This window comes from Narcine bancroftii, chromosome 9 (assembly GCF_036971445.1).
Source record: "Narcine bancroftii isolate sNarBan1 chromosome 9, sNarBan1.hap1, whole genome shotgun sequence".
Taxonomy (NCBI): Eukaryota; Metazoa; Chordata; class Chondrichthyes; order Torpediniformes; family Narcinidae; genus Narcine; species Narcine bancroftii.
Window position 1 is genome coordinate 86,779,857 of NC_091477.1, and position 27,142 is coordinate 86,806,998.

The window sequence follows — 27,142 nt, forward strand, 5'->3', positions numbered from 1 at the left end:
CTGTATGGGTATCCCAAACAATGTGAGGGAAGTTAAAATCTCCCATGATCACTACCTTATGATTCTCACACATATACGTTATCTCCCTACAAATATGTTCCTCTAATTTTCTTGGCCCATTTGGTGGTCTGTAATACACCCCTATTAGCACCCTCATGCCTCCTTCACCCCTCAATTCCACCTAAACAGCCTCACTGGACGATCCCTCCAGACCATCCTGCCATCTCACGGCAGTAATGTCCTCCTTAACAAGCAGAGCAACTCCTCCCCTTTTTTACCCCCTGATCTATCACATCTAAAACAAATGTATCCCGGAATATTAAGTTGCCAGTCCTGCCCCTCCTGTAGCCAGGTATCACTAATTGCCACAATATCATGACCCCAAGTATCTGTCCATGCTCTAAGCTCATCTACCTTGTTCACTATGCTTCTTGCATTAAAATATATGCATTTCAGAGAATGACCCTCACCTAAATTCTCTTTGCTACCTTTTACCCTAATCTCCATCCAACCTTTGTTATCGTTATTATTCCTATCTAGGTGGCCATGCTCCCTTGACACTGCTCTCACATTCTGTTCCCCACCCCCCTGCCAAACTAGTTTAAACCTTCCCCCACAGCTCTAGCAAATCTGCTTGCCAGCACATTGGTCCCCCTCCAGTTCAAGTGGAGTCTGTCCCTTTTGTACAGGTCCGACCTTCCCCAGAAAAGATCCCAATGATCCAGAAATCTTATCCCTTGCACCCTGCACCATCTCTTTAGCCACACATTCCTATTTCTACCCTCACTAGCGCGTGGCACCGGCAGCAGTCCAGAGATTACTACTTTGGAGGTCCTGTTTTTTAACTTCCTACCTAATTCCACATAATCCTGTTTCAGGACCTCATCCCCACTTCTAACTAAGTCATTGGTCCCCACATGGACCACGACCTCTGGCTGTTCTCCTTCCCCTTGCAGAATGCTATGAAATTGATCAGAGATATCCCTGACCCTGGCACCAGGGAGGCAACAGACCAACCTGGATCCCCGATCTCATCCCACAAACCTTCTGTCCCTCTGACTAATGAGTCCCCAACTACAAGTATCCTGTTCTTATCCCTCCTTCCCTTCTGAACCTTAGGGGCAGCCCCTGTGCCAGAGACCTCACCCCCACGACTCGTCCCTGTTAGGCTGTTCCCCCCAGCAGTATCCAATGCCGAATACATGTTGCTGAGGGGCACTTCCACAGGGGTACTCTGCACTGGCACTCTCCCTCCTTTCCTCACAGTCACCCAATTCCCTGACTCCTGCCTTTGAGGGGTGACTGTCTCCCTGTAACTCCTCTCTATCACTGCCTCTGCTTCCCTTATGATCCTCAGTTCATCCAACTGCAGCTCAAGCTCCCTAACACGGTCACTCATTATATGCAATTGGATGCACCTTTTGCAGGTGTAGTCATCAGAAACAGCTGTGGTGTCTCTGATTTCCCACATCCCACAACTGGAGCACTTAACTACCCCAAATGACTCCATTTCCTCCTTTCTTACTATAAATATGTTGTTTCAAAGATACCTTTCCACACAAGGAGCTCCTTCTCGCCGAAGTCCCTCGAGCCGAAGTCCCTCGAGCCGAAGTCCCTCGAGCCGAAGTCCCTCGAGCCGAAGTCCCTCGAGCCGAAGTCCCTCGAGCCGAAGTCCCTCGAGCCGAAGTCCCTCGAGCCGAAGTCCCTCGAGCCGAAGTCCCTCGAGCCGAAGTCCCTCGAGCCGAAGTCCCTCGAGCCGAAGTCCCTCGAGCCGAAGTCCCTCGAGCCGAAGTCCCTCGAGCCAAAGTCCCTCGAGCCGAAGTCCCTCGAGCCAAAGTCCCTCGAGCCAAAGTCCCTCGAGCCGAAGTCCCTCGAGCCGAAGTCCCTCGAGCCAAAGTCCCTCGAGCCAAAGTCCCTCGAGCCAAAGTCCCTCGAGCCAAAGTCCCTCGAGCCAAAGTCCCTCGAGCCAAAGTCCCTCGAGCCAAATGTTTGCTCTCCATATTTAAAACATGTTTCTCTTTCTAAATTCTGGATGAAGATTATAGGTGCATTATCACTGATTGTTATTGAGTCTATTTTACAATCTACCACTTTATACCTATATTGTTTAGAAACACAAAACATATTTATGTGTAAATAACTCCCACGTACATTTGAGAAGAAACTAAAGTCTCTCTCCTTTGGGTTTCTGTGTGTCTATGGGTCTACTAACCCCAGCTCTCTTAACATGTTATAGATCTTTTTGATTGCTTGTGTACTATCGGTGATCTATCCAGCTTCCCATCCAGAACAGCTTTAAAGTCTCCACCAATAATTATACCTTTAGCATTATTTGCAATTATATTCACAATGTCTCCAAAGAGAGAGGAATCATCTTCTGTTGGAGCATAAATATTCAGTATTGATATATTTTCCCCACATGATGCCTCCCTCCCAAATGCAATGAACAACTTCTACACTTTGAACACTTTGAGATGAAAATGATATTGCAGTGAAAAAGATCACCTCGCCTCCAAATGACCAGATGCTGTGTCTTGCAGAGGCTGACGTGAAGAGAGAGCTAAGCAAGGCCAACCCACGGAAAGCTGCTGGACTCAATAACATTCCTGGCAGAGTGGTCAGTGGATGTATGGCTCAGCTAGCATATGTTCTCACCAACATCTTTAACATCTCCGAGAAGCGGCTTAGTCCCAATATGCTTCAAAGCCACCACCATTGTCCCCTTGTTGAAGAAATTATCTGTGACCTGCCTCAATGCTACCATTCTGGTGGGCCTGATCAGTAAGAATGACAAGTCAGCGTTCAAAGATGAGGTGCAGTCACTAACGGACTAGTGTACAGCCAGCAACCAGTAACTGAAAGTTAAAAACAACAAAACAAATGGTTGTCGACTTCAAGGGGGACCATGCTCTGCTGATCATTGAAGACTCCATCATTGAGATCGTTAAGAGTATCAAGTTCTTTGGAGTGCATTTGGCGAAGAATCTCACGAGGTCCCTTAACACAAGCTCCATAGCCAAGAAAGCCCAGCAGCGTCTCTACTTCCTTCAAAGGCTGAAGAAAGTTGTGGAGCATCTCCCTCATTAGTTATTTTTATCTTTTAATATATCCAAGGAAGCTAACAAAGTTCAAAGCTTCAGGAAAGGGTCTATAAATTCATTCCCTCAATTTATAAATACATGTGCAAAATTTTCAAAAATACATCATACTTATTTCTCAAATTATGTGATCTTCTCCAAAGGAACACAGATCTGCATCGCTGTGTTCCAAAGGTCATATCTAGGTGGGTGCTCGAATTCCATGTTATTGCTATACATTTTCTTGCCACTGCTAAAGTAATCTTTTTTTAATTTTTTTAAAAATTTTTCACACTGTGAACCATATCAACCAAAATATCTACAAACATTTCTCATTAAATTTACACAGTGGCATTTTCTCCCTTCCCCCCCACCCCATTTCCCTCCCTCCCCTCTTCCCACTCCCTCCAAAACCCATAAATATTCAACATATACAATACAATAAAACCATAAAACAATATCTTCACACAAAGGAAAATAAACAAGAAAAATTCGTCATATATTTGTTACACACTGAATCTAGTCATTTTGTCTTCTTATCATTTTCATTTTAGGGGATGAAGGTCCTAGGCAAGCTCTCTCTGTTGTTTTCCATGTATGGTTCCCAAATTTGTTCAAACAATGTGACTTTATTTTTTAAATTGAGTTTTTTTTCCCAATGGAATACATTTATTCATTTCCATGTACCATTGATGTATTCTCATGCTCTCTTCCATTTTCCAAGTTGACATTATACATTTTTTTGCTACTGCTAAGGTTATCATAATGATTTTTTTTTCTGCTTTATCCAATTTGAGGCCTAATTCTTTACTTCTTATGTTACTTAAAAGAAAGATCTCTGGTTTTTTTGGTATGTTATTTTTTGTAATTTTATTTAGTTTCTATTTAGTTCTTCCCAAAACGTATTCACTTTCGTACATGCCCAAATTGCATGTACTGTTGTTCCCATTTCCTTCTTACAGCGAAAACATCTATCCGATAATATTGAATCCCATTCTTTTAATTTTTGAGGAGTAATATATACCCTGTGTAACCAATTATACTGTATCATGCGTAACCTTGTGTTTATTGTATTCTTCATAGTTCCAGAACATAACTTTTCACATACTTCATTTTTTATCTTTATGCTTAAATCCTTTTCCCACTTCTGCTTAGGAATATACTTTATTTCATCATTTTCCTTATCTTGTAGCTTAATGTACATATTTGTTATAAATCTTTTAATGATCATTGTGTCTGTAATCACATATTCAAAGCTACTTCCTTCAGGTAATCTCAATCTGTTTCCCAATTTATCCTTTAAATAAGCTTTCAATTGATGATATGCAAACATTGTAGCAAGAGTACAATATTTGTACCATATTTGTACTTCAACTGTTCAAATGTTAATAAATTATTTCCCAAAAAACAATTTTCTATTCTTTTGATTCCTTTTCTCCCCCATTCTCTAAAGGTAAGGTTATCTATTGTAAAAGGGATTAGTGGATTTTGCATCAATAATAATTTTGATATTTGGTAATTAATTTTTTTCCTTTCTACATGGATCTTCTTCCATGTATTAAGTAAATGATACAATACTGGTGAGCTTTTATATTGCACCAGCTTTTCATCCCACTTATAAAGTATATCTTCCGGTATCTTCTCCCCTATTTTATCTAGTTCTATCTTAGTCCAGTCTGCTTTTTCCCTTGTCTGGTAAATATCTGATAAATACCTTAATTGTGCGGCTCTATAAAGATTTCTAAAGTTTGGTAACTGCAAACCACCTTGGTTATACTTCTCTGTTAATTTATCTAACGCTACTCTCGGATTCCTCCCTTTTCACAAGAATTTCCTTATTATTCTCTTTAGTTCATTTAAAAAAAAAATTCTGTTAAGGGAATTGGTAACATTTGAAATAAGTATTGTATCCTTGGGAACATGTTCATTTTAATGCAGTTTACCCTCTCTATCAACGTTAGCAGTAATTCTTTCCAATGTTCTAAGTCTTGCTGCAATTTATTTACTACTGGCTGATAATTTAGTTTGTACAAGTGGCTTAAGTTATTATCTAACCTGATCCCTAGGTATCGGATTGCTTGTGCTTGCCATTTAAATGGTGATTCTTTTTTAAATTCTGTATAATCCGCTTTACTCATTGGCATCACTTCACTTTTATTTGTGTTGATCTTGTACCCCGATATTTCTCCATATTCCATCAATTTCTTATGTAATTCTTTTATTGATATCTCTGGTTCTGTTAAGTATACTATGATGTCATCTGCAAATAAGCTGATTTTATACTCCTTCTCCTTTATTTTTATCCCTTTTATTTTCTTTTCTATTCTTATCAGTTCTGCCAAAGGTTCTATTGCTAAGGCAAACAATGAGGGGGATAATGGACATCCCTGTCTAGTTGACCTACTTAATTTAAATTGATTCGATACATATCCATTTACTGCTACCTTCACCAACGGTCCATTAATCAATGCTTTAATCCAATTTATATATTTTTATGGTAAATTGAACTTCTGTAATACTTTAAATAAGTAGTTCCACTCTACTCTGTCAAAGGCTTTTTCTGCATCTAAAGCAACAGCCACTGTTGGTTTCTTATTTCCTTGAACTACACGATTTAGATTAATAAGTTTACAGACATTATCCGCTGTTCGTCTTTTCTTAATAAATCCAGTTTGATCTTGTTTAACTATTTTTGGTACACAATCGGCCAATGTATTTGCTAATAATTTTGCTATTATCTTATAATCTGAGTTAAGTAGAGATATTGGCCTATATGATGCTGGTGTTAATAGATCCTTCCCCATCTTTGGTATTACCGTAATTATTGCTGTCTTACATGAATCTGGCAAGTTTTGTGTTTCTTCTACCTGGTTCATTACTTCCAGGAGAGGAGGAATTAATAACTCTTTAAATGTTCTATAAAATTCTATTGGAAATTCATCCTCTCCTGGTGTTTTATTGTTCACCAGCTTTTTTAATATATTCTGTACTTCCTCTATTTCAAATGGTTTTATTAGTTTGTTTTGTTCCTCTTCTTGCAGTTTTGGCAGTTTAAATTTTAGCTAAAAATTCCTCTATTTTATCATCTTTCCCCTTGTTCTCAGTTTGGTATAATTGTTCATAAAATTCCTTAAAGTTTTCATTAATTTCTGTTGGGTTATATGTAATTTGTTTGTCCTTTTTTTTTCCTTGATGCCAATACAGTTCTTTTCACTTGTTCTGTTTTAAATTTCCAGGCTAATAGTTTATGTGTTTTTTTTCTCCTAGTTCGTAATACTTTTGCTTTGTTTTCATTATGTTCTTCTCCACCTTATATGTTTGTAATGTTTCGCATTTTATTTTTTTGTCCCCCAATTCTCTCCTTTTCGTTATATCATCCCTTTTTACTAATTCCTTTTCTGTACTTACTATCTCCCTTTCCAACTGCTCTATTTTTCGATTGTTGTCCTTTTTCATCTTAGTTACATAACTTATTATCTGTTCTCTAATGAAGGCTTTCATTGCGTCCCATAATATAAATTTGTCTTTCACTGATTCTGTGTTTATTTCAAAATATGTTTTAATTTGGTGTTCAATAAACTCTCTAAATTCCTACCTTTTAAGTAGCATGGAGTTTAACCTCCATCTATATATGTTCTTGGTGGGATATCCTCCAGTTCAATTGCTAATAATAGGGGTGTGATCTGATAACAGACTAGCTTTATACTCAGTTTTCCTAACTCTCCCTTGAATATGGGCCGACACAAAAACATATCAATCCTTGACTATGTTTTGTTCCTACTCGAATAATATGAATATTCCTTCTCTCTTGGGTGTTGCCTCCTCCATATATCTAAAAGTTTCATTTCCTGCATTGATTTAACCATAAATTTGGCTACTTTATTCTTTTTGCTTGTCTTGTTTTATCCAACAATGGATCCAAATTAAGGTTGAAATCCCCTCCCATCAATATGTTTGCTAAAGTAATCATGAAATTCTATTTGATATTTCGATAATTTCAATTTTGGTCTTATCAGTTCAATATTACCTAATAAAAATAACATTGGATTTTTTGGAAATTTAATTCCTATAACCTGTTCTAAATAAATCGCCAAATTTGCCCAAAAAGGTCTCATTTTGGGGCAAGACCAAGTAGAATGTGAAAAAGTGCCTAGCTGATGACCACATCTAAAATACTGATCGGATAAATCGGACTTCAACTTATTTAACTTTTGTGGTGTAAGATATAATTGATGTGAAAGATTATATTGAACTAACCTATATCTAACATTTAAAGACTTTGTCATACTATCTCGGCACAAATCTGACTAATTAGTTTCATCAATATTAGTATTTAAGTCTGTCTCCCAACATTGTCAAGTCTTATTTCTTTTTATTCTGAATGAAACAATACCTGTTTTAGAATGAGGCTCGTAAAGAATTTGTCACATTGATCTAATTAAGAAATGATTTTTCTTTCCTGATTTACTTAGGATAGATCTGCTCTTGAGAAAATAGAGCTAGAGTGGGACTTTAATTACCAAAAATTTTTAGGAAAAATCTGAGAGTTGGTAGCTACATGTACATTCTGAATTGTTGTCAGTGGTCACAAGGGGCTCTAGGTTTTGAACCCAACTTCTTGTGGTCATCATGGAACAAAAAGAAAATATCATTTCCTCAATCTTCACACATTACACTAAATGCTCCTTTACAGTATGACTTTATATGCATTCTGTGTTACATTGTGTCTCTGTACTTAAGTGGAATACAAAGTATAATTTAATTTTACAGCATGCTAATGGGCTTTCCAACCCATGAGTTTGTGCTACCCAAATACACCCATGTGACCAAGTAAACGATTGCTCACCATCTGCAGTCTGTATGTAGTATCCATTATTGTTTCCCGGTTTCAAGTCAAGAAGTTGCATTACGCGATCCAGCAAGCCATGAATCACCTCAAAGCCCGGGTTCTTGTTGTAGTACAAAGCACAGAGGTGTCTTTCATTTTTTGCACCAACATCTGCATTGCGAAAAAAAAAACTGATTAAAATATTTCTGCTATCTTCTTTCACCAGAAGACAATACAACTTACAGAAACATGGAAATAGAGTAGAAGGACAATAGTTCCTTTTCAATATTTTTATTAACATTAACATTTCAGATCCAAAAATACAGAAGACATATCCATATATGTTAAAATTCAAAAAGATACATTACACTTAAAATTATATCATTTCATCCAAGGTACTCCACATATTAATCAAACATTATATTGTATTATATTATTAAAAGAGGAAAATCTAAACCCACTACCAAGAAAGAAGCTGTTTGGCCAAAAAAAAGACAGAAATCTTATTAGAATGATAAGATTTAGTCAACATTTCTATCTTCATATCAAATTAGAAATTATAAAAGTAATTAAAAAAATGGACCCCACAGTGTTTGGAAAATTCAGCATCTATTCTTCACTTAGTTTAAACATGACATCACATAACCATTGAGCGTGATTAGGTAGGGTAATATCCCTCTATCTGAGCAACACTGCCCACCTAGCCATAAAATAAATAAAAGCTAATACATGCAGCTCAGATGTTGTTAACGTTATGTCACTCTCTCCAACAATACCAAAGTTATGGGATTTGGTTTAAAATTAACTTTAAAAAGAGCAGAGAATGTTTGAAATACTTCAATCCAATATTTCTCAAGACTCTGGCATGTCCAAAACATTTGAATTAATGAAGAAACTCCATTGTTGCATTTATCACGAGGAGATTCATCAAATAAAAATGAGATAGTTTGACTTTGGACATGTGTGCCCTATGGACTACTTTAAATTGTAGGAGAGAGTGACAGGCCCATAAAGAAGAGGTATTAACTAATTTGAAAATTACATTTTAAATATCTTGAGGAATTGAAAGCTGTAGATTCTGTTTTCTGGCTTTTTAAATTTTATCTGAGGGAGCCCCTCTTATTCCCAATAACATATCATAAATGTTAGCTATTGAACCACTGTAGAAAGATTGTAAATTAAAAAATTACATCATTTAAATTCCTATCAGTCCTTTGAGGAAATGCATGTAATGGAAATCATTAAAAAAATCCTAATCTGTAGATTGTTATGGGTTCTGAGTGAGCGCAGTGAAGAGACTAAGACAACAGGCTATGAGCTGGAACACGTACATCACCACACAACCCTCCCCGCCACCCCACCCCCCCCCCCCCCCCAGAACCGGCATTGATGGTCTTGGGATGCATTGAGGGGGAGGTGTGTTGTTTCAGCAGTACACTATGGAGGAATGTGTACTGGCTGAGACAGTCCAGATGAGCTGGTTGTAACCAGTCCAGCATGAATAACTCTTCCTTGCCCCCAGTATCAAGGTTGAATGTCAATGTGTTCCTATGTAGCACTCTGTATGGACCTTCATAAGGTTGCTGAAGGTGTACACCTCTGCTCACGAACACATTCTTACAGGAGGACATCCAGGGGTAGTTCCAGGGTGTTTGACCCTGTCACGATGGCGGCGGGTAGTGCAATGGAGCCCAGTTTTTCATGCAGCCTTTCAAGGGAGACGGCAGTGTTGAGTCTTACTTGGTTTCTGGAGGGAGGAAATGGCCAGGTACTGTGATGGTATCTCCGTCGACTAGTTTGGCAGGGGAGGCCCCAAGGTCGTCTTTGGGCACTGTGTGAATCTCCAAGAGAACCCAGGGCAGTTCGTCCACCCCATTGGGCTTCTCGAGGCATGCCATCAGCGTTGATTTTAGGTGGTGGTGGAAACACTCAACTAACCCATTGGCTTGGGGGTGGTAAGATGTGGTGCAATACAGCTGGGTGCCCAGGAGTCTGGAGAGCTCTGTCCACAGGACGGAGGTGAATTGCGCCCTCTGGTGGGTTGTAATGTCTGCTGGAACACCAAAGCAGGAAAGCTCTGGCTCTTTGGAAGCGTCCGGAAAGGAAATGGCCTCTGGCCAGTGAGTGAACCTGTCCACCACTGTGAGTAGGTACCATGCCCCCCAGGAGACTGGCAGGGGTCCAACAATGTCAAGATGGACATGTTAGAACCTGCAGGTCAGGTGTTGAACTGTTGGAGTCGGTGCTTGGTGTGCCACTGGACCTTAGATGTCTGGCAGTCTGTGCAGGTTTTCGCCCACTCTGTGACTTTTTATGCAGGCCGTGCCAAATAAATTTTCCTGACACCAGTTGCACTGTTGGGCAGATCAAGTAGTGCAACAAACCTTGGATCATGTCAAAGAACGTTCTCCTCCATTGGGCAGGGATGAGACGTTAGGGTTGACCAGTGGAAACATCACAAAGGAGCTTAGCGCCATTCGGAGTCAAGTGGGAGGTCTTGGAGCTGCAACCCAGTGATTGCTGCTCTGAAGTTGAGTGTCTCAGGGTTGTGGTGTTGTAGCCCAAGCCAGATCACGGTAATCGATGCCCTGCGACACAGTGTTGACTGCCGACCTGGTAAGTGCATCTGCAATCACTTTGATGTCAGATAGAAGTGGTGAAATCAGAGTTGCAGGATAAGTATCTCTGTTGTCGGGCAGACCACGGGTCAGAGGACTTTGAGAAGGCAAAAGTAAGCGGTTTGTGATCAGTGGAGATAGTGAGGTAGCAGAAGTGGTGGATGGTCAGGTAGAAGCCAAGTAGTTCCCAGTCATATGCACTGTATTTCAGTTCGGGCAGCTGCAGATGTCGACTTAAAAAGGTGAGGGGTCTCCATGAGTCGTCAACGAACTGTTCCAAGACAGCACCCACTGCTGTGTTGGACACTTCAACTGTGAGGACCGTTGGTACATCCATTCGTGGGTGTACTGGCACTGTTGCATTGGCCAGGGCCTCTTTGGTCTGCTCAAAAGTGGTGTGAACCTCATCGGTTCATTTGAGCTCCTTCAATGAGCCCAATATTAATGGAAAGAGAGGGCACATAATCCTGGCTGTCGCAGGGATGAATCTGTTGAAAAAATTTACCGTGCCCGTGAACTCCTGCAGGCCCTTCAGTGTTGTCAGTCTGGTGAAGCATCGTATGGCATCCACTTTGTCTGGTAAAGGGGGTGGGGTGCCGGTTGTGGTAATTTTGTGGCCCAGAAAGTCTATTTCTGTGAGGCCAACTGGTACTTTTCCAGGTTAATGGTGAAGCCAAACTGTGCGAGGTAGGTGAGTTGCTGGCTACCAGGATGTCGTCAAGGTAGATGAAGAGAAAAGGCAAATTTCTGCCCACCGCTTCCATGAGGTGCTGAAATGTCTGCCCCACATTTTTTAAACCAAACGGCAAGCATAACCCAGGAACTCAAAACAGGATGAACAGGGTAATGATAGCCATCATTTGGACGTCATCCGGGTGCACAGGGATCTGGTGGTATCCCAGATTAGGTTGACTTTGGAGAAAACATTTATGCCGTGGAAGTGAGCTGCAAAGTCCTGGATATGGGGGATTGAATAGCGGCCCGGTGTCATTGACATGTCTGTAATCACCACAGGGTCTCCAGCTGCTGCTGGACTTGGGCACAAAGTGGAGGGGTGAGGCCCACAGGATAACAGAACGACAGATGATGGCAAGCTCCTCAATGCGCCTAAACTCTTTCTTGGCAAGGCTGAGTTTGTCTGGGGTCAGGCGGCAGGCCCATGAATGCAATGCTGGGCCAGTGGTGGCAACATGGTGTTGGATGCCGTACTTAGGCATGGCTGCAGTGAACTGGGGATGCAAGGAAATTCTGCGAGGAGGTGGCTGTACTGGGTTTCCACAGAAGCAAGTTGGGTGGAAGGCTCACTGGACTTGCTGAAGGGCACCAAGTGGAAAGTCTCAACATGGACTAGTCATCTGCCCTGGAGGTCAACAAGTGGGGACTGCACCCGGAGGAAATCTGCGCCTAGCAGAGGCTTATCCACTGAAGCGACCGTGAAGGACCATTGGAACGTGGTATCACCGAAAAGTACAAGAATTCGCCTTTTTCCAAAGGTTCTGATGGCGGTGTTATTGGCAGCACACAGGGAAGGGCTGTGGGTCCTGTGCACGTTTCAAGCACCATAGTGAGTTCGACACTTATCTCCACCCATGTCCATAAGGAACCTGCAGCCTGAGATGCTGTCCCAGACATGGAGAAGGATATTCAGCTGGCCAGCCACTGCAGCCACGAATGGCAGCTGGCCTCGTTGTTTCCTGGGAACAAACATGGCTGGCGGCACCTGCGTGCGGAAGTCCAATGTTGGTGGTAGAAGCTCCAACTGGGATCGGGCCTCTGTTTTCTGGTGGGGTGGGGCCTGCTCACATGGTGGACTGGATTTGGGCATTGTCCTCGGTGATGGCCGTGTGACACCGTTGACCTAATCTATGGCTTTGCGCTTGGAACGGTAGAGAACATCTGCTTGTGCCGCAACCTTGCGCGAGTTGCTGAAATCCATGTCCCCCAACAGGAGTCTGATGTGCGTCGCCACAAAATAATGAAAAAAATGAGTATATGGAAGACCGCATTTAACTGAAAGTTGTTCAAAGGAAGTGAGAATCCGCAAATAAATCTTTAAAGCATTTAATACCTAATCTATAATATTCTTTAAAAGTTACATCAATCATGGAAGGTTTAAAGAAATAATTTAAAAATAGGACTAGAAAGAGAAAATCTCATTAAACTGTTTTCTAAATTGTATCCATATCCTCAAAGTAAGATAACATAGTTCCAATCCAGATTTAAAACTCAGTAAGCTATTGTTGATGTTTATTTCCTTGTCAGCCAAACTATTTCCAATTTGATGTTGAGAGGCCATCACGACTGATCAGTCACACCCAAATATTTTGACTACCAACCAGGCCAAAAATGAGTAGGTGAATTATTAGATGTAATGGTTTGAGGTAGCTACATGGTACTTCTGATTCCAATGTTGCTTTCCACTTTCATTCCCTATTATGTGGATTATCCCTTCAGCAACTGGAGACAGATATTTCTTGATCTCCCTCACCCATTAACCTTGACTGGTTTACTGCTTTCCATATTTTCAACCACAAATATTCATCGCTCCTTCATTAATTTAAACCACAAATATTCTCCATATCTAATTTTTGACTGCTTGAAGATCTATGCTCTGATTTCATTTTAAGAATTGGATTCTAATCAATAGTTAGAATTATATTTTTCATAACAACATAAGACTATCCAGGATGCTTCCAATTGACCACTATCCAGTGTCCTAAACAGGATTAGGTTCAACTGTGTTTCATTCCCTCAATGCTTGTCCAAAAATATAGCAATATTTAATTTAACAGACAAACAATAGGCACAAAGTACTTAAGCTAACAAAGCCATCAGACAAATTTAAAGGACAATAGATTACAGCAATGCAGAAAACATCAATTTAGTTAAACTTCAAAAGAGTTCAATTGAATATTCAACATTTATATCTTTTGGGCAGGGTAAAAATAGAAAATTGATTCGCTCAAATACAAACTTGACAAGTTGTACAGTATTGTCTTTTCTTTATTTCATATGTATACACCTCTTCTATAGATCTGCATCAATCATTTGGTGCAATAGAATCCACAAGTAGTTTTTAACCCCAAATTCTTCCTTCATACAGAACAACTTCCCTCAGATTCAGACACTTTGCCCTGCCATGTAGAATATAATCTGATTCTGCTTTCAAGAACAATAAAGTCATTTTAGCTAATAAGAGCGTGGAATTATTGAGTACAAAATAAATCCTTGCTTTGTATCAGCATAAAGGATCTGACACATCAGATAAAATACTTACTTCATATACTTGTAGTTTCAAGGAATTAAACAAAAATATTGTTTCACTTTCATGAAAGAATTTCACTGCAGCTTATAACGAGTAAATCGTGTTTACTTAAGATTTTAAACAGATCACTGGCTGCACGACTAACTAAATTTCCACCACACAGGAATCCTGTTCCATTTTTGAACTCTGACACATGCAGGATATGAGACTGTAATGTGGCATGCTTTGAATTCACCTTTTGCTCCAGACCTCTGATTAAGACATTTTAGCCTTTTTGCTTGTCAGCACCAGCCACTGCATTGAGTATATATGCACACAACAGGGACTCAACATAATTTTTTTGCCACAGATTGCCAACTCAAAATGAACAAAAATGTCTGACATGATATGCATGCTGAAGGTTTTTGTGGAAAACTTGATATAATTTTTTATTCCCTGCAAAAATTTGACTGATTCCTTTTGCTGCTGTGAAGCACGAAAGTCTGCAAACACAGTGATAGTAAAAACACAATGCTGGAGAAACTCAGCTGGTCACACAGCATACTTTATATATAGCAAAGATAAAGATACATAACCAATGTTTTGGTCATAAGCCCTTCATCAAGATACGAGCAGGATGTAGGCAGGTGGAAGGAAGGGGCAGGAGCACGTCCACAGGCAAAAGGTAATAGGTGGATGAGGGGGAGAGGGGACAAGAGAAAAGAGGGGTAGTGGGGATAGCTCTATGCATGGAGAGGGAAGGGGCATAGAGCTGGAGGAAAGAAGACAGAGGGATAGGGAAGAAAGGGAGAACAAGGAGTGGTCTCACTGAAACCGGAGGTTGACGTTAATGCCATCGGTTAGAGGTGTTGCTCCTCCAATTTAGGGGTGGCCCTGGTTTGGCAATGCATGAGGCCATGGACAGACATGTTGGGGTGGTAGTGGGGCACAGAATTGAAATGGTTGGTCTCTGGGAGATCCCCGTCATTGATGTGGTTGCTAGCGTGTAGTTCAATTGGCACGTCTCTTCAGTACACATACAAGCTTAAGAACTAATTGCTTTTAACAGTTAAAATATCAAAGACAGAGTCATGGAGTCACGCAGCATGGGAACAGGTGCTTCAGCCCAACACACGTGCACCAACCAAAATGTCTTACCCAGACTATTCTTACCTGCCTGCATTTGGTCTACGTCCCTCTAAACCCATCCTATCCATATATCAGGACAATTTGTGCACAGGTATAAAAGATCCTAAAATATGAGGTTTAATTAAATTATAAAAAAGATTTTGTTTTACAAACATAGAAATCTACAGCACACTACAGACCCTTTGGCCCATGGTGTTGTGCTGACCTAATAATCTACTCTAACTGCCTAGAATTTCCTTACTACATAACCCTCCATTTTTCTCAGTTCCATGTACCCATCTTATATACTCTTATAAGGTCCTGTTGCACCTGGCTCCATCACCATTGCTAGCAATACATCCCACCCTCTATGTAGAAAAACTTATCTTTTACATCCCCCCTGTACTTACAAGCACCTTAAATCTGTGCCCCCTGATGTTAGCCATTTCAGCTCTGGGAAAATGCCTGTGACCATCCACACAATCAATGTCTCTCATCATCTTACACACCTTTGTCAGGTCACCCCTCATCCCCATCACACCAAGGAAAAAAGACCAAGTTCACTCCACCTATCCTCATAAGGTATGCCCTCCAATCCAGGCAGCATCCTCTCTATAGCATCCATATCCTTCCTGTAGTGAGGAGTCTATAACTGAACAAAATTTTCCAAGCGGGGTTTGTCTAAGGTCTGCAAACAGAACTGATGTCATGTTATTACTGAACCACAACATTTTTCATAATCTGTTTGCAATCACATTTTTACTGCATTTAAGGCAATGCACAAGCTATTTAAAAGAGACAGACCCGTTTTATGGTATAAAGCAGTGAATTACCTTGCATAAAATTTGATACAAGGTAAAGCAGGTTTATGTTCTTCCATATATTATGAGTGTTTTAGTTAACAAAATTACAGTAGTATTTTATATGGATTTTCCAGACAGCTCAAAAGAAATTATTCAAGAAGTAATTAGGCCATGTAGACTACAAAGGTTCCAGTTTCAATTTTGTGTCTTTGTAAAATTAGCTAGTTTTTTTCAAAGCAGCAAAACAGTACAACTGCCCAGGGGAGGGAAAGATCATCTGTTGTCCCCATTACTATTTTTGGAAACACATCTGTGCGAACATCAGCTGAGTCAATATGACCAACTGTGCTGGATGTAAAGGAGGCCACACTGGGTACAATGAACGAAGTGGATTAGGTCGGATGATGTGCATGCAAAGCTCTGCCTCAACTGGATCGAGGTGAGGTGGGGGGGGAGATGTAGGGACAAGTGGGAAGTGCCTCAAGGGGTGGAAGGTTGGGTGGAAGGCGGTCTATCCTGCTTAGATGTATTTGTTGTAACCTCCCTGACATTGCTGAGACCAAACACAGACTTAGTGACCACTTCGCCAAACTCCTACACTGTGGGTCTAAAACCTAGCTTCCTGTAGCTAATTATTTCAACTCCCCCAAATGTTCCTACAGTGACAATGTTGGTCCTTGGCCTCTTCAGTTGTCAGGGCATGGTTAAATGTAAACCTGATGAATAACACATCTCCTGAGCAGCCTGAAATCTAATGGCATGAACATTGATATTTTTTGTAATTTTAGGTAACCTCCTCAGCTACCTGATTCAACCATTTCCTTTTCTACTGACTCCTGTGATTTTTTTTTCTTTTTCTTTCCCCACTCCTTTTCCAAATTATTTCTCCTTCAACCTGTCTTTCGGGGAGGAGTCACGTGATGGAGTAGTGGCCGGATGGTGAACTCCAGCCCTCTCCAGAAAAGTCGGGAAAAACAAAGGAAAACACAAAGGCACAGAAATAAAAGTTACAGAAAAGTGAGTATAAAGGTGGAAAGAAGATGGCGACAAAAAAAGAAAAATCGAAAGCAACGGTAAGAAGAGAGGAAGAGAAGACAAAGGAGGAAAAAGGTGAAGGCCTTACCTGTCCGAAGAGGCCCACTGCGGAGAGAGAAACCCGCTCCCTCAGGTCGGTAAATAATGGACTACAAAAATGGCTCGCAGAGCCGAGTAAAAGTGCGCAACCGCGCATGCGCGATACTTCGCGCATGCGCGATGCGAATGAAAAAAAACACACCGACGGGAGGGGGGACCAGCTGGGGAGTCGATCTCCACAGCCGGCAACGACAGCTGCAGAACACCTGCAGCAAGAAGAGACCACAGAAGACAATAGAAACAAGAAAGAAGAGGAGGAAAGGGCACCAAAGAAACAACAGATGGTCAACCCAGAGGAAGAAGAAGAGGAAGAGGAAGAGTACAGAGAAATAGAAGAAGAAAAGAAAGGCAAGGTAAAGGATATACTTTCTCTTATTAAAGAATACATGGAGTCATTTAAAGAATGGCAAACACAGGAATTTAAGGATTTAAGAAAAAGAATAAACAACACAGAAGAGAAAATAAATAAAATGGAGATGACCTTAACAGAAATGGGAAAGAAAATGGACAAGATGGAAGAGCGGGCAGTAGCAGCAGAAATGGAGGTAGAAGACTTAAAAAAGAAATTGGAGAAATCTAATAAAAAAAACTAAAGAGACACAAGAACTACTAGCTCAAAAAATAGATACAATGGAAAACCATAACAGAAGAAATAACATAAAGATAGTGGGCCTTAAGGAAGATGAAGAAGGCAAGAATATGAGGGAGTTTATAAAAGAGTGGATCCCTAAGACCCTAGGATGTCCAGAACTACAGGAAGAAATGGAAATAGAAAGGGCACATAGAGTATTGGCCTCTAAACCACAACCACAACAAAAACCAAGATCTATTGTAGTAAAATTCCTAAGATATACTACAAGAGAAAAGGTACTGGAGAAGACAATGGAAAAAGTAAGAGAGGGCAACAAACCACTGGAGTATAAAGGGCAAAAAAATCTTCATTTATCCAGATATAAGTTTTGAACTCCTAAAGAAGAGAAAAGATTTCAATACAGCAAAGGCGATTTTATGGAAGAAAGGATATAAATTTATACTAAAGCATCCAGCGGTATTGAAAATATTTATTCCAGGACAACAAAACAGACTATTCTCGGATCCAGAAGAAGCACGAAAATTTGCAGAACAATTACAAAAATAGACTGAGGGAGGAAGACGGGTAATGAGAGTTAAAATGATCACGATTGATATGTATGTGGGTAAAGACAAAAATAGACTGAGGGATGAAGACGGGTAATGAGAGTAAAAATGATTACGATTGATATGTATGCGGGTAAAGAGGTATAAGAGTGAATAGAGACAATGAGCATACATGAATGTATCTGTACTTAGAGGAAAATATAGATAGTATAGACAAGAATTAATAAGGGAAGGTAATGGAATAGAGAGAATAAGGAGGGAATTAAAAGAGTGACCTTTGTGACATATGAAAAGTGAAATCTTTTCTGGGGGAGGCGGGGTGGGGGGAAATAGCAGTCACTGCAAAATCAGTTGACGCTTGCGAGTGGATTCGCAAATCCAAATGGAGAGGGGAGATGTGGTTGTCCGACAAGGGATAAAGGACAACTCAGGAGGTGAAGGGGAGATTGGGGATAAATAAGATAGAAATAGGAGAATAAGGAAAATGTTGGATGTTGTAGGAATGTTGTCTTATAAAGAGTTGAAAATAAGAAAACAGAAATGGAAAAGGAGGAAAGGTAATGATGGAAAAACGGAAAGAGAAGATAAACAAAATATAAAAGGGCTACGCTGAACTATATGTCTTTAAATATTAATGGAATACATAACCAAATTAAAAGGAAGAAACTACTAAATTTAAATGAATAAATGTATTCCATTAGAAAAAATAACATATAGGTTAAGAAATAATATTGAAATATTCGAACAAGTATAGGAGCCTTACATTAAATACAATAGCGAAAACCTACCGGGGACAAACATTACCTAAGTTGATGGAAGGAGAAGAAAAGAAAAGAATGGACTCAGTAGAATTTCTGGTGTAATTTTGTTGAATGACAACATTGTCTGACTGGCTTAATGCAACCTAGATTGTATACCTAAAATGGATGAGGTGGGGGGTGGGGGGGTGGTTTGGGAGGAAAGTGGGGGGGGGGGGGGAGAAAAAGTCACTGTATATGTGTGAAAAAGAAATAGTGTATATCATGGCTAATGTGATTTATGGTGTGAAAAATAAAAAATTTAAAAAAACCTGTCTTTCGGCCTCCCACACCCTCTGCCTATACATTATTACCTCGGCTTCTTCCACCCTTTGTATATGTACTTTCACCAATTCTATCTTAGCCTTGACAAAGGCTTCAGATCCGAAAAGTTGACCGAACATTTCTACCTATGGATGCTGTCTGACCCGCTGAGTTCCTCGAGGAGTTCTTTGTCTGCTCAATATTGTTTCTCTTCACCAGGATGTTGCCTGGATTAGAGAACATTAATCACAAGGCAAGCTTGAACAAGCTTGGATTGTTTTCTCTGGGGCATTATAGGGTCAACCTGATAGATGTATATAAGTCACGAAGGGCAGAAATTGGGAGAACAAAATCTCTGACATTTCCACTCAGGGTAGATAGTCAAAGGCTAGAGTGAGAGGGCAGAAATTTAAAAATTTGCAAGGAGTTTCTTTTTACACAGAGAAGCAGGCAACTGGAATGTACAGTGGGGGAAATAGTAAAAAGCACATATGGCAGGCAATAGTGGACTATGGACTAGATGGGATCAGTTTAATTTGCCACCATGGTTGAGGCAAACATAGAGGGAACAAAGGGTCTGTTCTTCTGCTATACTTTTTGAATGGGGCTTGAATGGGTAGGTCCAGGTTTGATTTTAATCTTGGCTGGGTACTTTGAATGGGGGCAGATTGCCACAACATGTTGGCCATTCAGGACTGAGGTGAGAATAAATTTCATCACCTAGAGCAGTGGTTCCCAACCTTTTACTTACCACTCACATACCACTTTAAGTATTCCCTATGCCATAAGTGTTCTGTGATTAACAAGGGATTGCTTAAGGTAGTATGTGGGTGGAAAGAAAAAGTTTGAAAACCACTGTTTTAATCATTCCTAATGGACTCATTATGTGCACAGTCTCATAACTCCAAAGGAAATGGGCCAATGACAATTTTTCTCAAGCAAAATATTTCAGTAACAGTTGGGTCCAGAGCAGTGATTCTCAACCTTCCCTTCCTACTCACATACCATCTTAAGCAATCCCTTACTAATCACAGAACACTTATGGCATAGGGAATACTTAAAGTGGTATGTGAGTGGAAAGTAAAAGATTGGGAACCACTGACCTAGAGGGTAGTGAATCTTCAGAATTCAAGGAAGACACTGAAAGATTTTTGGGTATTAAGGTAAGAAAAATGGAAATAAAAAGGAAAATGATTGAGAACTAGAACTTGCAAGACCCTTATTTGAGGATTTATGGGACAAGATTTTTAAACTCTTCTATATGGGCCCAACATTCATTCATCCAATTCAAAGTGGTGCATCGTGTTTACACTTCCAAAGATACATTGGCTAGTATTTTTTATATATATTTGTGACAGAGGCAAATTTGAAATTGCTACATTGACATATATGTTTTGGTCTCATTCATCCTTAGAAAACTATTGGAAGGAATTTTTAAAATATCTTTTCAACTATATTCAAGGTGGAGCTATGACCCAATCCAATAACTGCTTTTTTCAGGGTTATTGACCCAGATATCAGTTTTCTGTACCTGTTCAACAGGTTGTGGCCTTCTCTACATCACTGGCTAGAAAAGCTATCCTATTCAAATGGAAAGACTCTAGACCTCCAAAAGCGTTTCAATGGTTTTCTCCTATTATGTCTTGTTTCAGTTTAGAAAAAAATTAGATGTCATGTATTTGATTCATCGGTGAAATTTGAAGATACATAGCAACCTTTTGTTTTACTTTCATTTGATGTAAATGATTCTAATGTGATTAGATGTACAGTACATCTCTGATTATCCGAAATCAGATTCTCCAAAATCTTCCTTCATCCGAAATTTCAGGCAACTCCTTCCCCTCTCTCTTTCCATTTCTTCTTTACCTTCCCCTATTGACTTTTCTCTCCAACTCTCCCTCTCAAACTGTGTGCCATTGTCTTCCAGCTGCAAGCAGTCAGAAGAATCCCTTGTCCCAGCTTCATCAAGGAGAGCAGCCCCCCCCCCACCCCCCCCCGGCAGCAGCAAGGCCTCGGTGGGGAGATGTCAGCCAGCATTTTTTTGGTGAGAATTAAACATTATTTTAATGTTTAAAAAGCCTTCCCTTGTTGTTTGTTGTTGTTTAAACATTGATACAAATTATTTGCTGCTGCTACTGGGCTGGTTTTGAAAAATGACCAGTTATCTGAAAAAAATGTTTATCGTAGGTCCGGTCCCGATCATTTCAGATAATCTGAGTTGTACTGAATTTACTCTTCCAGATGGGATATAGTTTTACCTTTGTTTTTTTAAATTATTGTAGGAACCAAAACTACAAATTATACATAACCCTCAGGATAAGATGCTCAGCTGCTTTTTGTTAGCTGTTTTTTTTAAAAATTAGAGTACATTAGATTTTTTTTTAATACAATACTTTTGATTTTTTTCCATTTTCACCCATTGCAGTGGAGGGGGATCGAGTTTATACTGTTTGAAGTTTCATACACACACACATGTACATAATACTGTAATTTCAGCTTTGTTCCCTTTTCACTGTATTGTATTTCCTAGAAAAATCAATAAAAAAGACTGAAAAGAAAAAAAAATGATGGTTAACTGACAGATAGGCCATGATTTTACTGAATATTGGACTGGCCATTAGCAACAGATGGCCGCCTCCTACTATTATATAATTATTTTATTAAACACCTGACAGCTTTCAAAGATGGCACTGAGGTCTTCCAGCTGTCACACCCTGTGAATGGAACTTCATACGCAACATTGCTCCAGTGTACAGTTTAAAGCTCCGTCATTGCTCAGGTCACATTATGAGTTTGAGAAGCAATGGACCACCAAGACCAGTTTTGGATTAGATACCCAGACAGGAAGTACTGGTAATTATGACAGATACATTGATCAATAAGATCAGGTTCATAATTACAAGTGGACACTGCGAATATGGCAAAGAACAATAAAAAAATACAAATCAGAGTTCACTGAACCATGTTTAAAAGCCTTCTGAAATGGGTTAGCAAGATTTTCCAGCAAGCCACTGAAACACAGACCAATAACTTGCTGAGATTGATTCTCAAGTGCTAAAATAGTTGGCACAGAAGTGAAGGTGGCAAAACCAACCCCCCCCCCCCCACCCTTGGCCCCAGAAAGATACCAGCCAGGAGTGGTGACCCTGGGTATTTCATTGAGCTTTTACAACTGCTACAGCAGAGGTCTATGAACTAGCACAAAAGCACCTAACACTGACCATGAAATCTTCCTGATCTTCATTGTCCAGTTCTGTTGTTCCCCCTTTAATATGATTCTAACCAACCATATTTTAATATTCTAAATTACTGTTCAAGATTCGCAGTCTCCGTACATGTGCAAACCATCACTTAAAAATCGTCACTGCTTTGAGCATTAATGTGCATAGATTAAAGAGTTAGAAAGCAACCGATGACAAAATAAACATGTTTTCTTTAAATTAAGCGCAAGTACCTGAAGAAGAATCTTGCAGAACCACATCTGAAATTTCAAACAATTTCAAAGGTAGAGGCATTTTTCTATTGGCTGCAATGGTCTTCAGCAGACCAGAGAGAAGGGTCGTGCGAACAACCTGAATAACATTAAAAGGCAGATACAATAAGTATGCTGTTTTCACATTATCAACATGACTCAATGTACAGAAGATTCATAATGTACACAAGCAATAGTTACAAGAAGTTTGCTTAACACTCATTTTAAAGAAAAATGCTGCTTAAAAAAAACCCAGGTTATTTTGTACATTGCAGAACTACTAGTTTATATTATGAATCACAAGAGCAGCAAAACTTTCTCACTCGCCACAGAAAAATTGGGAAAACTAGAATAATATCGCCACCCTGTGGTCTTCCGAATTATAACATCATAACAGAAGAAACAGCATCTCAATGTTAAAAGTTCAAGTTTATATTAATCCATTTGTCCAAGTATAACCCGATAAAACAGTGTTCTCCAGTCCTTTGTGCAAAAAACATGCAAACACACATATAGATATAACACACATATAGACAAACGATTCATTTGCAGAACATATCTATAGCAGAGTCTCGGAGAGGAGGGTTTGCACGAGCAGTTCATTCAGCAAATCTCACTGCCCATGGGAATAAACCATTTCTCAGCCTGGTGGGCTCTGGCTCTGACACTCCAGTATTTCCCAATGCGAGTAGCTGAAAGATACTATGTGTGGGGTGGTGGGGGTCTTAAATAATTTCCGAGCCCTCTTCAAACAACCATCCTGGTAGATCACCTCAGTGGGGGTAAGGGTGGGATGGGGTGGAAATTGAGACCCTAGTGATCCTCTCTGCCACTCTTATGGTCCTGTTGATTAACCTCTGATCCAATGCTCTACTGCAATCCTAACACACTGTGATGCAGGCAGCCAGGATGCTCTTGATAGAGCTCCTGTAGAAAGTTGACAGAATGGTGGCAGGTAGACATACCCACCTCAGTCTTCACAGGAAGCACAGTCACTATTACACCTTCTTGTCAAGTTAGAAAATGTGTCCAGGATAGGTCACTTCTTAAGTGGTCTCTGAGGAAATTGGTGCTCTCTCCACTATTGAGCTATTAATGAGTAGTGGAGGATCGTCAGCCCTGGTCCTCCTGAAGTCCACAATCATCTCCTTTGTCTTGTCCACATTGAGACCCAGGATGTTATTCTCATACCATTTCATGAAATTTTCCACCTCTTCTCTGTAGTGCAACTCACTGTTGTTGTTGATGAGGCAAACATTGTGGCCATTAGTGAAACTTGGTTGCATGAAGGCAGGACTGGCAGCTCAATGTTCTGTTTCCATTATTTTAGATGTGATAGAAAAGGGGTTGATGAAAGGGGGAGGAGTGGCATTGCTCGCGAGCGAAAATATAACAGTTGTGCTCAGGTAGGGCAGACAAGAGGGCTTGTCTACTGAGGCTACATGGGTGGAGCTGTGGAACAGGAACAGTATAATCAAACTCCTGGGGTTGTATTATAGACCAACCAATAGTCAATGAGAATTGGAGGAGCAAATTTGAAGAGAGATAGCAGATGGCTGCAGGAAATACAAGGTTATGATAGTAGGATATATTCATTTTCCACATATTGATTTGAGACTCCCATACTGGAAAAGGGCTGGATGGCTTGGGGTTTGACAAATGTGTTTAGGAAGGTTTTCCAAATCAATATATAGAACTACCAACTAGAGAGAGTGCAATACTGTATGTCCTATTAGAGAATGAGACAGGACAAGTGACAGAAGTATGTGTAGGAGAGCATTTTGGGACCAGTGATCATAATGGCATGAGTTTCAAGTTAATTATGGAGAAGGATATGTCTGGGCATCATGTTGAGATTCTAAATTGAAGAAAGGCCAATTCTGAGGAAATGAGAAAGGATCCAGAATGCATGGAATAGGACAAATTGTTTTTAGGCAAAGATGTGCGAGGTAAATGGAGAAACTTCAAAAGGTGAAATTTTAAGAGTACAGAGTTTGTTCGTTCCTGTTAGGATTAAAAGCAGTACGGCAGACAATGGGAACCTTGGTTTTCGAGGGATATTGGTGATATGGTTTAGAAGAAGAGAGCGGTGTATAACAGGTATATGAGGAGTATTAAAAAAATGCAAGAAAAACCTCAAGAAATAAATCAGAAAGGCTAAAAGAAGACACAAGGTTGCTTTGGCAGACAATCTGAAGGAAAATCTAATGGTTTCTACAGGTATATTAAGAGCAAAAGGATATTAAGGTGCAAAATTTGGTCCCTTTCAAAGTCAGAGAGCTTGGCTTGGTATGGAGCCAAATGCGATGGGGGAAGTCTTAAATGTGTTTTTTTAAAATCATCCAATCAGTATTTACTCCAGAAATGGGCAGTCATGGGAAGTAAGGAAAACCAGCAGAGAGGTCATGGAATCTATACAGATTAAATAGGACTAGGTGCTTGCTGTCTTAAAGCAAATAAGGGTAGATAAATCCCAGGCCTGACGAGATCTCCCCTCAGATCTTGAGGGAATTATGGAAAAGTTGTACAAGTCATTGGTTAGGCCAAATTTAGAGTATTGTGTGCAGATTTGGTCACCTAACTACAGGAAAGATATCAATAAGATAGAAAGAGCACAGATACAATTTACTAGGATGTGGCCTAGACTTCAGGAACTGAGGTAAAGGGAAAGGTTAAACAGGTTAGGACTTTATTCCTTGAAGCATAGAAGAATGAGGCAGATTTGATGGAGGTATTTTAAAATTATGAGGAGGAATAGAGAGAGCAAATGTAGTTAGGCTTTTTCCATTAAGAGTAGGTGAGATACAAACCAGAGGCAATGGGTTAAGAATGAAATGGGAAAAGTTTAGGGGGAACATGAGGGGGATCTTCTTCACAGAGAGTGGTGGGGGTGTGGATCAAGCTGCCAGCTGAAGTGGTAAATTCAGGCTCAATTTTAACATTTAAGAAGAGTATGGACAGGTACGTGGATGGGAGAGATATGGACTGGGTGCAGATCAGTGGGACTAGGCAAAAAAATTGGTTTGGCACAGAGCCCTCTGCAGTCACACTTTCTCAACAAATGAGAAAGGAGAACATTTCTCATAGACCAATGATAGAGAGGGTTGCTTCCAATGCTCTCTCGCACAAAACATTATGCAATAATTGGAATTCAGAGGTACAATTGTCACTCCAAATTTAAATATAATGTTGAATACTTTAGTAAAAACACACAGAAATGCTGGAGAAACTCAAGTGGTTTCCCAGCATCCATAGGATGTAAAGATATATTACCAACGTTTCGGGCCTGAGTCATTCTTCAAGGTATGAGCAAAAAAAAGGAAGACACTGGATTAAAGACCGAAGAATGGCAGTGGGAGGAATCCAGATCAACAGCCAAAAGGTGTTAAGTGGATATGATAAGAGGAAAGGTGAGAATCAATTTCAGCTCTGTGAAAGGGGGAAGAGGGGAGCAGTGACAGCAGGAAGAGTGGAGAGGGTGGAGTTAATTAAAACTGGAAAAGTTAATGTTAATGCATCCGGTTGAAGGGTGCCCAAACGGAAGGCAAGGTGTTGTTCTTCCAATTTACAGTGCATGAGACCATGGACAGACATGTCAGCAAAAGGTTGAGACGGGGAATTAAAATGGGTGGCCACTGGGAGATCTCAGTAAGGAAATAGGGCAGAGAATAGTAATGGATGAATACTTTAGGAACAACTAGGTCAAGAGAAGGCTATCCAGCATTCAGTAAGGTGACAGGCATATTTCCATTCTCATCTTTTCTCCAATTCTCTTGATGCCTCCACCCATCTTAAAAACTCAAATTCCCAATATTCAGGTTGTATTTTTTGATAGCGAGAACAAGGGGAAGAAAGAATTCTGCATTTCTCAGAAGAGTTTTGGTATTTTACATGCTGCAACTCAAATTATAAGAAAATTATCTCCAAACTCCTGATATTTGCCGAGAAAACAGGTTTCTGTAACCCATCAAATGTGTTTCACATTTTGAACACCAAAACACTGGACGTGGATATATATTGGATCATGTGAGTTAAACAACCCTGACTCTACAGATGTCTGTACCAACAACAAATCATGAGTGCAATGGAAAAAGAATTGTTTGCACCTTTGCCTTAGATTTGTGTGATTTGGCTTTCCAAAGATTTTATTTTCAATGTTATTGCTTTTATTGAATCCAGAAATGCAAATCAGATGCGAATCCATTAATCATATAATTAGTGTATAAAGGAAATTAAATTAGCAATCAAGTTATTTTTGTTGCCGTCTTCCCATTTACTTTCTTGTGCAGCTGTCAAATGCAAAACATAAGAAATAAAAGTGGGATGGAGAGCGAAAAGAAAGAGCGTTGGGAAAAAATAAGATTTAGAACAGGGGTCTCAAGCTTGCGGCCCGCGAGCCAACTGCGGCCCTCGGGACGATAGTTTGTGGCCCCGCCTTAATATGAAAGTTTAATGTTAGTGCGGCCCGCGAGTTTGATTTGATTGGCACTTTTCAGTGTTGTGTGCGGAGCTGAACGAACCTACAAATCACGGTGGGGTATATTGCTCTCGGGGGCAGGACATCGGCTGGGCTTATTGCGAATATAAGCTTATTTGTGTGCATTTTCTATTTGTCATTATATGCACGCGGCACATGCGCA

At 40.1% G+C, this 27,142-nt stretch overlaps 1 protein-coding gene and 1 long non-coding RNA gene across 2 annotated transcripts in view; one reads left to right on the forward strand and one right to left on the reverse strand.

Moving 5' to 3' along the window:
• Positions 1-21,056, forward strand: part of LOC138742395 (uncharacterized) — a 38,773-nt gene extending 17,717 nt beyond the window's left edge. Inside the window, exon 3 of the long non-coding RNA XR_011344136.1 lies at positions 20,958-21,056. This is a non-coding gene — a long non-coding RNA (uncharacterized lncRNA). The remainder of the gene's footprint in view (positions 1-20,957) is intronic.
• farsb (phenylalanyl-tRNA synthetase subunit beta) overlaps positions 1-27,142 on the reverse strand; it is a 77,958-nt gene that overhangs the window by 23,641 nt on the left and 27,175 nt on the right. Inside the window, exons 15-16 of the mRNA XM_069896699.1 lie at positions 22,485-22,602; positions 7,924-8,076 (exon numbers count right to left, since the gene is read on the reverse strand). Of these exons, the coding sequence (XP_069752800.1) occupies positions 7,924-8,076; positions 22,485-22,602 (271 nt within the window). The remainder of the gene's footprint in view (positions 1-7,923; positions 8,077-22,484; positions 22,603-27,142) is intronic.